Source organism: Aulostomus chinensis, chromosome 12, assembly GCF_037954235.1.
Source record: "Aulostomus chinensis isolate RoL2024-O1b breed Wild chromosome 12, RoL_Achi_v1.0, whole genome shotgun sequence".
Classification (NCBI taxonomy): Eukaryota; Metazoa; Chordata; class Actinopteri; order Syngnathiformes; family Aulostomidae; genus Aulostomus; species Aulostomus chinensis.
Window position 1 is genome coordinate 2,360,909 of NC_141331.1, and position 15,419 is coordinate 2,376,327.

The following is a 15,419-nucleotide window of genomic DNA, read 5'->3' on the forward strand; positions in this document are numbered from 1 at the left end:
TGCAGTGTGAGGCATTCCTGGGTTGAGCCACAGGCATGGACACAGCCTGCCTGTTGATGGAACAGTGGTCACTCCGTAACCAAAGTTGTACTTTCTTCGTCACCCAAAAAAGGAAGCAATGCTACGCCCAGAATGATAGCAGCGAGCTTGTTGCCTTTACTTCCAAAATACCAGGCGTGTGCTGTTGCCGCGTCTGTCTGTCAGCCACCAGGACCCAGCGCTGGATGGGTGAAGCACGACCCAGGAAGATCCAGTCTAGGTCGAGTTGATATCACACTTGAACAGCTTCAGTGGGATTCTGTGAGTGCCGATATTCCTCAGCATCAATATTCCGGAGAATTCCTCAACGCCACTTCCTAAACCATCATTTTTCCTCCATTATCAGTTTTGTAAAGATCCATTCTAACTAAAAGAAATCACCCAACCCCAGGGTGTGGTACAAATCCTTCTTTCCTCTCTTTACAACATAAAAAATACTGCAACTTGCGTGTTAAATACTGTAAGACTGGAGAGTCCTGAGCTGCTGGCGCTCAACTGTAGAAACGATTCAAACAAAACACAGCACAACATGGAAGCTGTGCAGAATGAACGGCTGCACTCACAAGCTTCTCTCAGCCTTTGTAACAGGTAATCAGGATTAGTAATCTAGATCAGGATTAGTAATCTAGATTACTACATCACTTCGTTGAGACTATTTTGGATGACGGCTAAAAAAAGTGCTCAGTGTGCAGTTTAAAAGACCATTAATCACCAAACTTGCGAATTTAACGATAGATTTTCTGTCCTTGATTTACTCTGTTTTTCTTTTATTTGTTTACTAGCTAGTCAGAAGGTCAAAGGTCATTTGGTTACCTTCTATCACCACTCATTAAGTGTTGATGCCACTCTGAAATAACCCTTGCTAAAATAGGAAAGGCTGTCATCCTTTTTTAGTGGTGGATATTAACGTGTGTGTGTGTTTTCTTGTACTTGCTACATAGTGAGGACTAGAATATGTAGTTAACCAACAGAGTGAGGACATTTTAGCCGGTCCTCACATCTTCAAAGGGCCGTTTGAAGGTCAAGACTTGGTTTTAGGGTTGAGGTTAGAATCAGGTTCAGGTTAGGGTTAGGGTCAAGGTTAGGGTCCGGCAGTCAGTTGAGATGGTTAGGGGAGGGGCTAGGGAATATAGTACGTTAGTGAAAGTCCTCACAAAGATAGAAGTACAAGGGTGTGTGTGTGTGTGTGTGTGTGTGAGAGAGACAGAGACAGATGTCAGCCAGGCGGCAGTGACACTGTGGTCTGAACTGGAATTTCCCTGTATCGCGAACACGTTTTCTGGAGGTGTTGTACAGGTGGACCTCTGCTGCTGGAGGCTCGTTTTGGGTGTCAACAGCAAAGTGTGCTGTTTCCTGCACGGCCGTCCTCTGCTACTACTGATGCTAGTGTGGCGCAGCTACATGGAGGAGAGAATGAATATATTTCTACTGGGAAGAATATGTGAATAGTCTTATACATTTTTGGTCACCACACAAGTGATTTTCTGCAATAATAGAAAATCCATTAAAAAAAAATCCAGTTGGCTTTTTTTGTGGAGGGAGCCATGGAGGCGCCAACTTCCTGTTGGACTACAAAGATGCGTCATGCTTGTGGTGCGCTATACTGCATCCAGCCACCAGGGGCTGATTGGAATTTGTCTGCCTGGTATGTGTGAATGTGTGTAGTAGCTGAATAACAGCAGCCTAATTTTGGAACATGAGGGGGTAATCCTGGTCTGCACTGGAGGAAATGCAATTATACCTTTAATTAATTCAGTTTAATCATCTATTTATTTTCTTGAGGTCATGTATTTAGTCTCCTACTCTCATTGTTGTACGCTTTGTCAAAAGTGAATGTATTTTGCTCCAGCAGCAGCAGCAGCGAGGAGGTTTCCAGGAAACGGCTGCATTTCTACTGTCATTTGGCTTCACACTCGTTCGAGCTGAAAGGGCAATTAGTTCCTGTGAAGGAGCCAAGAAGCAAAACAAGAGAGAACGTAAATCGTCTCAAGTGTTGGTCACAAACAAAAACTTCAGTTTCTTCTCTGTGGGAGCTACTGCACTCATCACGTTTTATCCAGGATGACGTGGTTCTTGGTTTCCTTTTTTTTTTTGTGCATTCTTTGCCAACGCGAGTCCATCGCACCTCTGCTGTGGAGAAATGAGGAGTGTGAGGAGCAGACAGACAACCATATTTTGGGGGGTGACGGACTCTTGTGTCGTTTACCCTTCGGTCCCCAGTGATGGACCCAGCAGCTTCCCGCATTTCTGGAATAACTGAGACGAGAGGCGAGAGGAGACGGTAGAAACAAGCACACACGCAAACACGGAACAGACGGACAGCAGTGAAGGGAAACGGGCGCTAAAGAATCAGGATCACCACTGGTTCCAAATTTCACCCCAGCAGTTGATGCCATTGTCTTTTTGTGAAACATGAAATAAAAAAAAATCAGGTAAAATAACTGCATATGTGATGTTATAAAAACACAATATTTTGATATTATTATCATCATAATATTTTGCTGTTGAACCCTGAATCCTGGTGGTCACTCTAGCGCCTCCTCTGGCTGGCTGGGTAAAGCCCATCTGGGGTGACGACGGTGTGCAAACAGGGATTTTAATGGCAGGAACTTAATATTCTGATCCCGTCTCCCTCTGGTTGTGGGTCCCCACTCGGTCTCCAGGCTGTGAGGGCTCGTCCCTCCGTCAGCGAGGAGTTAAAGGCCGACTCCTCCACTCCACTGAAGCTCTTTTGTGCTTGTTGTCAGGAGGAGGAGTGACGAAGAATGTTAGTGTGGGTTCATACCCTCCTGCTCAGCCCCGGAGAAAACCCTCTCTCTCAGAGTTTAGTGGTGAATCTGGGTCTTTGACATCCCTGCGGCTCCAAGCAGCTGATGGCTGCTTTCAAACTGGGATTACTGGAGAGCTGAGCCAGTGTTTAGTCCGTCAGTGTGGAACCCCGGAGAGAAACTCATTCAGCAGCTGACATCGTTCGTCCTATCATCATCACGTGAGTAGTAAAGTGGAGATGTAGAGGCCACTTTGTCTGGAGGAATCTGGCTAAGTTTTTCTGCTTCAGTTACGTTCACAACTCAAGAATTCCCGATTCATCAAAAGCAAAAGTTTCTGCTCAGCACTGAAACGTCGCAGTCAAAGATGCTCGTCTGCTGAGATGCACAGTGAGGAACAGTAATGCTTTTATCAGTAACTTCTTAAAGTGCTTCACACACCACCTGATAAGCCATGGTTCATTCGAGCTCAAATATGATGAAGTACAATCCAAACAAAAGTAGAAAGCCAGTTTAAATAAACGTTTAGAAACGGATTCTCTGATGCTTTAAATGTTGTCATGAAACAAAATCCATTGAAAACCACTAAAAATATATTTTGACTCATAAAATGGTGCGATCGGTAGCCGATGCACCCCACCTACAGCCTCAGCTCTCATGAAGGTTGTTTTTTATGAACAAATGAACAGGAAGTGTCTGTGGTTGAGCTTGAGGCCATGGCCGGCGTCAAGTCCGTCCTGGCTGGCAACCTTTGACTGTGGTCACCTTTGATCACCACACAGAGACAGACTGCATCAAAACTATCCAGGATCCAGCTTGTCATCTCAGACCCACGTAGAACCCAGGTGGCACCTCCTCGAGCACACGCCAAGCTTGACGTCAGTCAGATGAACGGCTTTCATAGAGTCAGAGGCGTTGAAGTGCATGCTGGGTATTGCTGAATACCTGAGGACCTGCTGGCTACCTCCTGGACTCTGGTAGCAGGAGAGAAGCAGGTTTCACCCTCTCCAGTGTGGCCCTGTATCAACGTGACATCATAGGACCCCTCAGAGAATGGATAATAAGTTACTGTTTATCCTCAATGTCCAACCAGTGTGTGTGTGTGTGTGTGTGTGTGTGTGTGTGTGTGTGTGTGTGTGTGTGTGTGCGCGTGTGCGTGCGCGCTTCTATCTCCAGGAGGTAAATGTTTCCTTTTTGATCTGGTACACATTAGTCAGAGGGAGGTGTGTGTGTGTGTGTGTGTGTGTGTGTGTGTGTGTGTGTGTGTGTGTGTGTTCTTGTTCCCACGGCTGTATCTTATCCAGTAGAAGGGATGGACAGACCAGACAAGGGGCTCAGTTTGGAACAAGAAGAAACACGTTTGTTGTTACGCTCCCTACTGGCTGTTGGACCACAACATGGAGAAGGTCACCAATCCAGGTCAGCGTCAGCGTGGCACCCTTGAGCCTTGCCTGACAGACCCTGCTTCTAAAGGGCAAGATTTAGAACCTGTTCCGTCTCTGAGGAGGGTCCTGGCCCCTCAGGAGATGTTGCTATGGTAACCATGCAATATCAGATGGCTGTTTCAAGTCTTAGACATGTCAGAGTGTGACAGTAGTTGACCACTTGTTGATCATTATAACCATTTCACTTCATTTTAACTGTGATGACAGCTGTGGTGGCAGTGGCACAAGGACATTTTCAGGACAAGCAGTTTTCCCAGTAAGATCTGGAGGTGAAATGTCTGGTTCATTGTGCTGGCAACAGGCGGCCGTGGTATCAGGCCCCCGATCTGGTCCAAAGCTTTGGACAGATTAGGCTGCTTTGACTCTAAACGTTGCATAGTTCTGGTTGCATAACAGCCAAGACAGAAAATAAAGGCGTTCTAAAAAAGACTGAGTTGGACTCAAAGAGAGAACAAGTGCCTTGTGTGGAGACCCCAGCAGCAGGGGCCCAGCAGCAGGGTTCCACGGCTGTCTTGTGAATGCTTCTGCCTTTAAGATCTGAGGCAACGTCCGTGTCAGTTCGGGTGGGGTTTGTTGATGTAGTTCTTTCATATTTAATAGAAACAGAGGGGCAAAGACATCAAAACCAAAGCTGTCTTCATTCCATGTTTCTACCTGCTACAGTGGTTGAGAGATAGAAGCCAAAAAACGGATACATTTCCTCGTGTCAGTGTTCCCCAGTTGACAGCGGTTCTACTTGGCAGCCTCTGGAAAGGGTTTGAGATCTAGTGAGATAAAACCTTGCATATCGTTAGTTAACCTGAGAGCTGTTGTTGGGGCGCGAGGGGTGAACCCCGCGTGAAGCAGCGCTACACTTGACTTATTCGGCACAACTGTCCTTTGTGTGACCAGCCTGCATCCCTTCTCCTAACAAATCTTCTGAGTCAAAGGCTGAATAAACACAAGAGATGAACTCCTGGGAGGGAGAAGGAGAAGGTTTCCCTGCACTCAGAACCGCTATTCTGGGTCAACGAGGAACACCCCCTTGTTACGACTCCCATTTTACCTCCTGATACTTTAGAAAAGAAAAAAAGCAACAGTACTTTTTGGAATAATTCGATGCTGTCAAGGAACGAATGTCAGCCAAGTATGTTTTTCTCAATTGTGCAACTCTCATCTGTGGGTTTCGGACTCCTCTGAGGCTCGCAGCGGCGCCGGGTGCAACCACACATTTTTACTCTGATAGCAGAACCCAATATTTACCTCTGCCAGCGGGTCATGTGATCACTGGAACGTTGTGGAGGGACTTTGATGAAATTTGGTTAAATGATAGTACTTCGGTTTAGGAACAAACAGTGCGGCTTTGGAATTGATACAGAGACAGATCCTGATCTGATGATGTCATGTCACCTTGGCAGACGTGTGCGTGCTGCAGTTAGTCATGTGACACAGGGAGAAAGCTGGGGGGGCGATCGGTGCCTCTGTTGGCTCCTTGAGCCTGACCTCATAGAAATGTTACATGGTGGTATTGCAGCGTCTGGCATGATGGTGCACCAGCACCACAGGGACAGCAGAAACCCATCGGTGGTGAGGGTGAATGCTCTGTCCTGGTGAAGGTGAATGCTCTGTCCTGGTGAAGGTGAATGCTCTGTCCTGGTGAAGGTGAATGCTCTGTCCTGGTGAAGGTGAATGCTCTGTCCTGGTGAAGGTGAATGCTCTGTCCTGGTGAAGGTGAATGCTCTGTCCTGGTGAAGGTGAATGCTCTGTCCTGGTGAAGGTGAATGCTCTGTCCTGGTGAAGGTGAATGCTCTGTCCTGGTGAATCTCATCACTATTCGCTGATAGCAGCCTCTTGAAATAACCTTCACTGGTTGCAAATTGATGTGTCAGTCTGGTCAGGATTGGAACAAAAGCTCGTAGGGAAACGTCATCAGTGAGGCTGATGCTGTAACCTGGAGTCAAACACAGAAATACTTGGTTGATCTCAGCAGCGCATTGAAGAGATCCAACTGTGGAGAATCGAAACGATGCAGCTCTAATATGACAAAGTGTCTGGTTAGAATCAGGGTGGTGTCTGAAGCGTTCAGCGGGATGCTGATCAGGAGGAGAGCTGACGAGGAGGATCTGTGCAAACTATCAACGCTGGCAGGTTGGCCCATCAGAGCTGCTCCTCACCTCGCGAGCCAGAGACCTGCAGCCAGCTCATCACACACCCTCCTCGTTTGGCCCTCCAGATTTTCCCTTTTGCGAGCCTGCTAACGACCGTTGATGACTTTTCCTGAGACACAACCTCATCCAGAGTGAAACATAATGCTCTGCATGGATGAACTGTCTGGCTGGGAGACACGTCATAGCTGCGCTTCTGTGTTTATTTTCAGTCGACTGTTCTGAAATGAATCATTGGTATTACTTCATTTAGTTTTACTTTCAATTTAACATGCGTTCATAATTTTGGAGTCATAATTAGACTCACCACGGGGAAGGGCAGGGTTGGCACGGTGAGGGTGAGCGCCCCATCAGTGTCGATCGATACTCTTCCTCCATTACCTGAATCCTACCGTGGGTTCGCACTCATGCACATTGATTCACAACAACCTTTAATAAATATTTAATGACGTGCAAGTGTTCATTAGAAGTTTCTGTACTTATACTACAGTACGGCTAAACTGTATTTACCAGTGGGCTCCTATCATGTACCGAGAATATTCACAATGAACACCAAGTTTACGTCTCTTATTGTCCCCAGAGACGAAGCGACAGCGACTCAGGCTAGTTAGCTTAGCACAATGAATGGTAGCAGGTGGGAAGTGTTAGCATAGCTGCATCTTTGCCTGCATTCATTTAATGAGGGTTTTGTATAATGTGTGTTATGAAATAACAATTTAAAATGAGGAGACATTTAGATTTTTTTTTAAAAACTTGATTCCTGTGGAGGGCGCTGTCTGCATCTAGATCATGCTGACTCCTTGTCGCTCCGGCGATAGCTAGTAACGTTAGCGGTGGTGATGGCAGAATCCCAGTTCGAATTAACGCCTCATATCAGAGAAACGACAACTTGTGTGTGTGCTTTCTTTATCGTTGCGTTGAATCCCTGTTGAATTGTTATTCCTCTCTGAGTGTGACCAGGAAGTCGTCCAGTCCAGAGATCTTTCGTGAGGCCGCCGTGTTTCTTTAATAGCCGTCCTTGAGCCCTCACATACAGAAACGTTTGTTGCCAATCATTAGTTCACCCATTAACTTGGACCAAATATGGCAGCAGGCTATATTTACACACCGTTCCACTACTGAAGCTTTTTATTCTCGACTTAGATGAAAATGTAAGAGTTCTATTCTTGTCAGGCTTGTCAAGATTCTCAGCCTGAGGGCGCATTCCCAGAAAGGTTTCATCACCGTTCCTTGTTAATGTCACACTTGTGGCTGGTAGACATTGCACCACCCCCACCCCCGCACCAACCCGGCACCACACCGGGGTGTGTTGGTGCTTGAAAACAGGAGGAGGAACATGCTATTTCTGCTGAAAAGGGGAGCTATTGCTCAGGGGGGTCAAGCCCACAGGTCAAAGATGAAGAGGTCACCCCCCCCCCCCCCCATCACTCCAAAATATCTGTCAGCCCTTCATGTCCAACGCGTGCTCCTACGTTCAGCTTGTCTGTCTGCTTCATCCGTTACATCTGAACTTGTACACATTGGAGCGTTCAGGTGGAGCTTCATTCTCCGTCTCTGATGAAGTGACAGAGCAGGACAGCCATGGTCCTCCCTCCCTCCCTCCCTCCCTCCCTCCCCCCCCTCTCTCGCTCTCTTTCATTGTTATCTAACTGGCAGAGGCTCTGGGGTCAGGACCAATGTTTGAGCGGACGTTTACCTCCTGGAGAGTGTGTACAATAAAAACACGCCAAGACGTGGTGTGAGATGTCACACAATCAAAGGAAATGCGACAAAGACGATGTGTGGAGGCTTCGTGGGTCTTTGCCAACAAATAAGCAGCTGAAGCATAAATAGGCTCCTCGCCGTCGAGTGTAACGAGACAGATTAGATTTCCTGAAGTACAAGTGGAGATTCTGTGCAGCACTCGTCAGTCACGTCGGTGCTACAGAGAGGGCACGTGCTGGTTGGAGGCTGAACGGGTGCTTTGGTTCGATTTGAGAGTGTGGCAGCCTCATCGCGGTCATCATCATCAGACACAGAGGAACAGGGGGAGGCGACCTGTGAGTGTGGTGAGGAAAAAACAACCACGCTGTCATTTACTGTTCACTGAATCTACCTGGAGTTAAGATGGAAACAGAAGCAAGTCCAGAGGATGCTAAGGCTCGGTTGTTGTGGGTGGGTTAGTTCCTGTCCAGGGTTCATTCAGTCATGGAAAACCTGGAAAAGTCATGGAAAGTTTCTCGGAATAGACAAGTTTTAAAAGTTGCTTGCTTCAGAAGTGCCTGCATATTCGTGTAAATCTCTTGTGATGAACACGGATGGGCTTTAATACACGCTGATGTTAAACCATGCAGTTTGCCAACAACTTTGATACAAGAACAGTATCATGTCAATAATATGAAACAGAAATTTCCAGAGCTGGAGGGATTTTTGAAAAAATAAATACAGCCATAAAATCTTGAAAATCCACAGAAACGATCCTCAGAATTACCTGAATAATTCAGGTGAGACGGACGGAGAGCGGTTTCTTCTGGCTCTTATCCATTTGCTCAGTAACACCTTGATATTGTATTGAACCATGTAACCTGTCGTGCAGTTTATTGAACACCGGTACATTTTTTGACGTTCTAGCTTTATTTCTCCTGTGTACACGAATGTTTCACCAAATGTTTCTCTCCTGAAGACGTGGGAGAGTCAAGGAGATCCATGAGGAGAACAAAAAGTGCAGGAACCCTGAATACAGGACACTGATATATGATGTTCGTATAGACTGAGGCGCTGTCAAACTGTATGGGGAAGGAGAAAAACTTCACCTTTCATCTGATCAAACATGATCCAACATTCTTCTCCCACGTATCGGATCATCAGCCGCTCGCTCTTGTGTGTTTCTGTTTTCTCCATCTGTCTGCAGCAGGGTGGAGTCGTCCCGGCTCCCCGGCTTGTTAAATGACGGTTGTTGGACAAGGTAGCTCTTTCCATTACACGAGTGTTTTTGACACAAGCGAGCTGAAGGAGGGGCATCGCTGTGTGTGTGTGTGTGTGTGTGTGTGAGAGAGAGAGAGAGAATAGAGACAAGTTTATTTGAAATGTCAGTGCATGTGTTAGAAGTTGTTTCAGAGAATTGGAGAATATTCAGTGAAATAGCAGCTTGTGGAAACTGGGAAGAAGGTGTGTGAGACCTGATGGGACTGATGGCATTCTATCAAACTCATGAAACTCAATGCCCCCCTCCCCTACTTGACACACACACCATCAAACAGGCTGTTGTGATAGACCTCCCACATGCGCTCAGAGCAGAGGCAGACCAGCGAGCAGTAGCGTTCTTAATCCAGACAGTGAGCTATTTAGGAAGAGGAGGAGGAGACGGAGCCACAACCAACTCCCCCGACTCCTGCTGTAGTGCCTGATGTCCCTCACCAGGGGCTCGTCTGCAGGCTCAGCTTAGTTTGGGATCTGCTGCTCGCACAGGTAGGGCAACCTCCTCCTCTAGAGGTGTTTCTGCCTCTTCTTCCCGCCGTGTAATCAGCTGATCAGCCTAATTGCAAGACTCACATTTAAAGTTCCTAAAATAGAGAAAGTAGCTCCAGCTCCTCTTTTATATCTATGTATCTAGCACATGTATCCATGTGGGCGGGCACGCATGCTCAACCTGATACTCTGGCACTTTCATGAGCTATATAAATGATGACTTGATTCAGAGCCTCCTGTTTTAGCAGCGTTACTCTTCAAAGGAAGCAGCACTAACATCAGTGTAGATCTCCTTCTTGCCATTCCCCTGGCATGCTGCCGCGGGCCAGCCAGAGAACCCTCGCAGCACCCAGCTTGTGTTTGCCCAGAATGTTCCATTACAGAGCCCAGTATTCACTGGAGCAGGAATAAGGGATATCTAGAAGCTGCAGAGCCACAGACAGATTCTTTGTGCAACTCCGACCTTTTCCAGCTTTCTGATTTGGTCTCTTGGGAATGCCTCGCCATGAGTTCTAAGGTTGTGTTTCTCTTTTTTGCTCTCTTGAAGCATGAAAAACCTCTTCTAAGTCATTCTGGTTGTGTTTGTTACTCAAAATAAGAGGATCTTGGATCATGTTAAAGTATTTACATGTTCACTGAGGTGTCTGTCAGCTGGACTCAGCATGCTCAGTGTTTGTTTTGCTGCAGAGGCCAGGAGGAACTTCCAGCCGTCCTCGTTCAAAGAGGCTAATTTTTCCAGCGATGACTAAATTCCTCTGATTGGGGCATCCGACTTCCTCCTGGCTGCAGCTGGGTGTGGCCATGTGTTGAATGTGCTGTCGTTCAATACATGTGCAGTGACGTTACAGATTAGCGCCGCGTGGGCTTGCGGTTCACCCCGACAGGAATCAGGTGCTCCCGTCATGGATGAGGAGGACAGTGGCAGAAGGTTGTCTGCCTCGCAGTGTAGCGCAGCAGCATCGTCCAGGAGTGCTGAAGAGGCACTGATGCCCCCTGACCAAGGGTTGTTTGAGCTGTGACACGTTGGTCGGGGAGTTTTGTCCCAATTTATACTTTGCCAAGCCAAGAATTGATAAAGGCTTCTTGAATATGATTTGGATCCCCCCCCCCCCAAAAAAAGAAAAAAAAAAGCCTTTAAGTTCTCACAAATAGATGTCTTGAGTTTAGTGAGACGTTTTTCCCTCCCGTGTCACACAGAAGGAGCCAGTCACATGTATTTAGCTTGAAGCTCGTGGTGACTGACAGCTAACAACAACAACAAAACTGTTTTTACCAAAATCAAAGTGCTTGTGGATCACGGAACGATGTTTGTGGAATACGGCAGGATGAAGAAGACGTGGATTATAGTGGACGACAACGACGACGTTGAGAGTTGGTAAACTGAGCTTTTTTGGACACTTTTGCAGTTGTTAGCCATCAGTCTCCATTAGCTTCAAGCTAAATATATGTGACTGGCTCTTTCTGCACTCTGAAGTCACAGAGAAGTAATGAATCATCTTCATGAGCTCCAGAGTCCCATTAGTGAGTACTACACAGGCAGAAAGGACAGTTTTTGGGTGAAGGAATGCGTCTAGTACACATCACACTATTTCTTAATTAGCCCATGTAGCCCGACATTGGCAGACCAAATCACATCTGCTAGGTCAAGACTGTAGATTTGATATGAAATAACTGTTATTTTGACAGTAAAAGGCCTATAAATCCGTATTAATGCTGTTGGATCCCTTCTTATTCCTAGTGAAACTGACCAGAGGTCAGTTTTGCATGAGTGAATAAGGGAGAAACATTGGAGGCAGAGACAGTGGCACAAAGACAAAAGGTATTTCAACAACATAATAGGTGTTTGGCCCCTGGCCCACCATTAAGTGTCAGTTTTAACCCTCCGAGGGAAAAAGTTCTGGCCCCTCTGGACCAGAGCAGCGAAAGCATGAGCCAGCAGATTGGTCTCATTCCCAGACTACCTGCAGTTTGGCTTCTCACCAAACCTTTCATCTGCATTTCGGTTGCCAATAAGTCTATTAACCGATTGCAGCGAAACGCATGATTGATGGATGGAAACGCAGGCTGCAGTGTAGGCAAATGGAGAATGATGATTAAAGCGCTGAGAAAAATGGAAATGATGAACCCAGGGAAGAGGACTGAGAGACAGATACTCATGTTTGAGGCCGGTCCTGTTAGATTGTGCTTTAAGAGAGGGAAGTCTTCTTTATCTGAGTATTTGTTCAGGAAGGACATTACCATAGATGGAGCCATGAACACGTTTGATCAGAGAGGTGGGCACAGTATCAATTGATGAGCTTTTTGTCAATACTTTAAAAATCAACAGTCACACAGTAACCAATACTCTTTGAGCTTTTACTGAAGTGTTTTTTTTTTCTAAAAATCCCTTTCACATACTCATAAAAGTACACTAAAATACTCTTAGCTCATGTGTACTGTGTGACATTGTTCGTGCATAACAAGTATAGTTACCACACCGATGAATGTGAAAACAGTCTTCCATTCAGAAACTGAACACGTCCTTCAGTCCGCACAGTCAAGCTCAAAGATTAAACTGTGGGAAAAAGAAGAAAAGCACATATTGGACTGGAGGGGGACTTCAGCATCAGCTGTTTTTCTTGTAGTTCAGTAACAGTTCAGAAATGTTACTTGAGTACAGATTTCCTGCTCTCCTTCCACCCCTGTAAACTCCGCTGCAGAAATCTGTCGGAGCCGATGAGTTACCAGTTGATCAGATGTCCATCTGTTTGTTCATTTTCTGCATCAGTTCATCCTGTTGCCTGTAAGCAAATCAAATCAGCACTAATCCGTCCTCTGTAACGACAATATTGCTCAGGTGGCACAGATTAGTCCCTTTGCTGGAGAAAGTGCAAGGCAGGCTCCTTTGATTCCATCATTTTTTCCACCATGCATGCCACAGTCCCTGCTCATTTCCTGAAGTTGGTAGAATAGGTGGATATGAGCCAGCCTTTGATTTCACTGCAGCTGTTTTGGCAATGCCCACACAATCTCCCCATACCGCCTCTCTTTCTCCCCACTCAATGCTCCGCATTCCTTGATGAAGGCAGTGTGGTTGCATTAAGATGATGTATTTATATCAAACTACCATGGTTTTTGAGAATATTTGAGTGGTTGAAAATTAAACGCTTAGGGAAAGTTAAATGGCTGTTGGGTACAGCATTTGGCTTAATCTGATTTTAACGAGGCTCTGTTGTACTTCTTGTTCCAGAAGTCATCCATACCCAAGGACCTCTGGATGGCAGCCTCTATGCCAAAGTCCGCAAAAAGGAGTCTGGTGAAGGAACAGTCACAGCTAATGGGCTTCCACCCACTGCCATAGAGCATTCCCTGCCCGCCGTTGATCATGCCTTGTCAGTGAGCAGCGACTCAGGAAACTCAACTGCCTCCATTAAAACTGACCGGACTGATGAAGCAGCAGTCATCCCTCAGACCTCCACAGTGAGCCAGCAACATGTTCCTGTAGGTGAGGAGCTGCCCACGGTCCACCACCAAGCCCCAGCCGACCAGCGACCCATCAGCCCCCAGGAGAAGCAGGAGCTGGAGCAGCTCCTGAGTGGACTGGAGGGGCCCATGCAGCGACAGGCCTACCTGTCCTCCCCGACCACGACTGCTGGAGGGATGCTTCACCTGGTGCCTGCCCAGGTCCACGTCAACGGTCACAGCAGCATTGACCGGGAAACAGACATTTTAGATGACGAGCTGCCTACCAGTCAAGAGGGCAACAGTGTGGACAGTCTCGGTACATTCTCCTCCACGGAAGGTCGGGCCACACCGGCCGACCTCTACTACCAGTCTGAGCCAGTTGTTAACGGCCAGGACCACATGCCCTACCTGGAGCGCACTGTTCCAGAGAAGCCACTGGAAACAGCCCAGACGCAGGTTTGCCTGTCTGACAAACCTGTCACTCTGACTCAAAGTGAGTCAGCACCATCCTGTAATTTTACGGCGACTCAGAATGGTAATCTCTACCGCTCACAGTCTTTTGGTGCAGACGCACAGTCGATGCCACAAGCACCCGCCCGTACAACCAGTAGCAGGGATGCCGTCCAGCGTGGTCTGAATGTTTGGCAGCAGTTTGGCGTACCTGAGGAGCCAGTAACTGAGGGGCTCACTTTCAGCCCACCTCCATCTATGGCAGTGCTACCAAGCCACCAAAGCCTCCCACTGTTCCCTCATCGCCAGAGCGCCTCCCAGCAAGAGATTGAGCAATCCATCGAAGCGCTTAATCTCCTCATGTTGGATCTGGAACCCGGCCGTTCACCGATGCCAAAGTCCCAAAGCGTTCCACTTAGTGAAAATAGTGTCGTCGTGACCACACAGCCGTCCTTCTCCCAGAACCAATCCAGACCATCCTTCGAGGCGGATGCCGCCATTCATACTCACACGTCTGGCCCAATGTCCAGCCAGGCCGGCCAACCTTCACCGCCTGGGAAGTCGAGTACAACCGAGCCTGCACCTGTCCAGGAAGTTAAAAGAGCTTCCCCCGCTGTAGCTGCCCTCCTCCATCTCAAGCCCATCAACACCTATCCACCGAGCGCATTGTCCCAGTCTGCTGATGTATCGGACCCCCAGAGGAGCCCCAGTGCTGCTCCAGCATCGCCCCAGCCGCTGGACTGCGAGCCTGACGAAACCTTCAACGTTGAAGGTCTGGTGGCGCAAAGAGTTGCAGGTAAGATCCAAAATCAACCATCCCTCCATCTGGTCCTTCTAATCAGCAATCTGTTGGATCTTTGACAGCATTTACATGATCTCACAGGCTTCTGTGGTCGCTGTGAATGATATCATGTTTTCTCAGTGCAAATCCAACCTTAGAACCCAATATCACCAAACAGGAATCTGACTGGCTCTGAACAGTCACTATATAGAAATATTAGATCTTATCTTCGGTTTTTCCCTTTAATGACAAAAAAAAAAAACGTTGACATTTGACAACAGCTTGTTGTGATTGGCTGTAGCTCTATTGTTCAGTATTCGTTACATCAGTAGTGTTTGCTTTTATAGCAGCGAGTAGAGAGCAGAACACGCACCCAAGTGGAATATTGATGTCATCACTGTACACACATTTTGCTGGAAAACACCACGCTGGCCTTAGCTCATTTCCTGAATGTCACCTCATCAAACGTTATCTATCACTCAAGTACAGACAGGAAGTGTCCTCTCCGGTCCAGCAGGTTGACCGTCCAAGGATAAACACATCAGACTTCCTGCAGAGCAGTGAGAAACTGAACAGTCAACATATAGAGCGATGATGGTGGAAACTTCAAATAAAAACTGAGATATTCAACTGTACAGTTCACTTAACTTTACTGTCCTTGAACAGTAGCAAATGTTAGCGTAGCACCAACATGGTGACCTCTCAGATCCTTTTGAGAATACTTCCTGTTTAGGCTTCCTTTATTGTGGGATTCCAAGGTTAGGAACACCTCTCATTTAATGTCCATGCTTCAGCAACAGAGATAAGCATCTTCTCTAGATGGTGCGCGCTGATGTCCCTTCCGCCACTGCTCTCGGTCAACTGAGGGGCAAATCATCCTGCAAGGTGGCTTCTGTTAGCG

At 47.1% G+C, this 15,419-nt stretch overlaps 1 protein-coding gene across 13 annotated transcripts in view; it reads left to right on the forward strand.

Annotated features, from left to right (window-relative positions):
* Nucleotides 1-15,419, forward strand: part of tns1b (tensin 1b) — a 150,419-nt gene that overhangs the window by 116,050 nt on the left and 18,950 nt on the right. For all 13 annotated transcript variants that reach the window (XM_086219616.1, XM_086219620.1, XM_086219627.1 and 10 more), the window contains one exon: nt 13,073-14,533. In XM_086219616.1, coding sequence (XP_086075742.1) covers nt 13,073-14,533 — 1,461 coding nt within the window. The remainder of the gene's footprint in view (nt 1-13,072; nt 14,534-15,419) is intronic.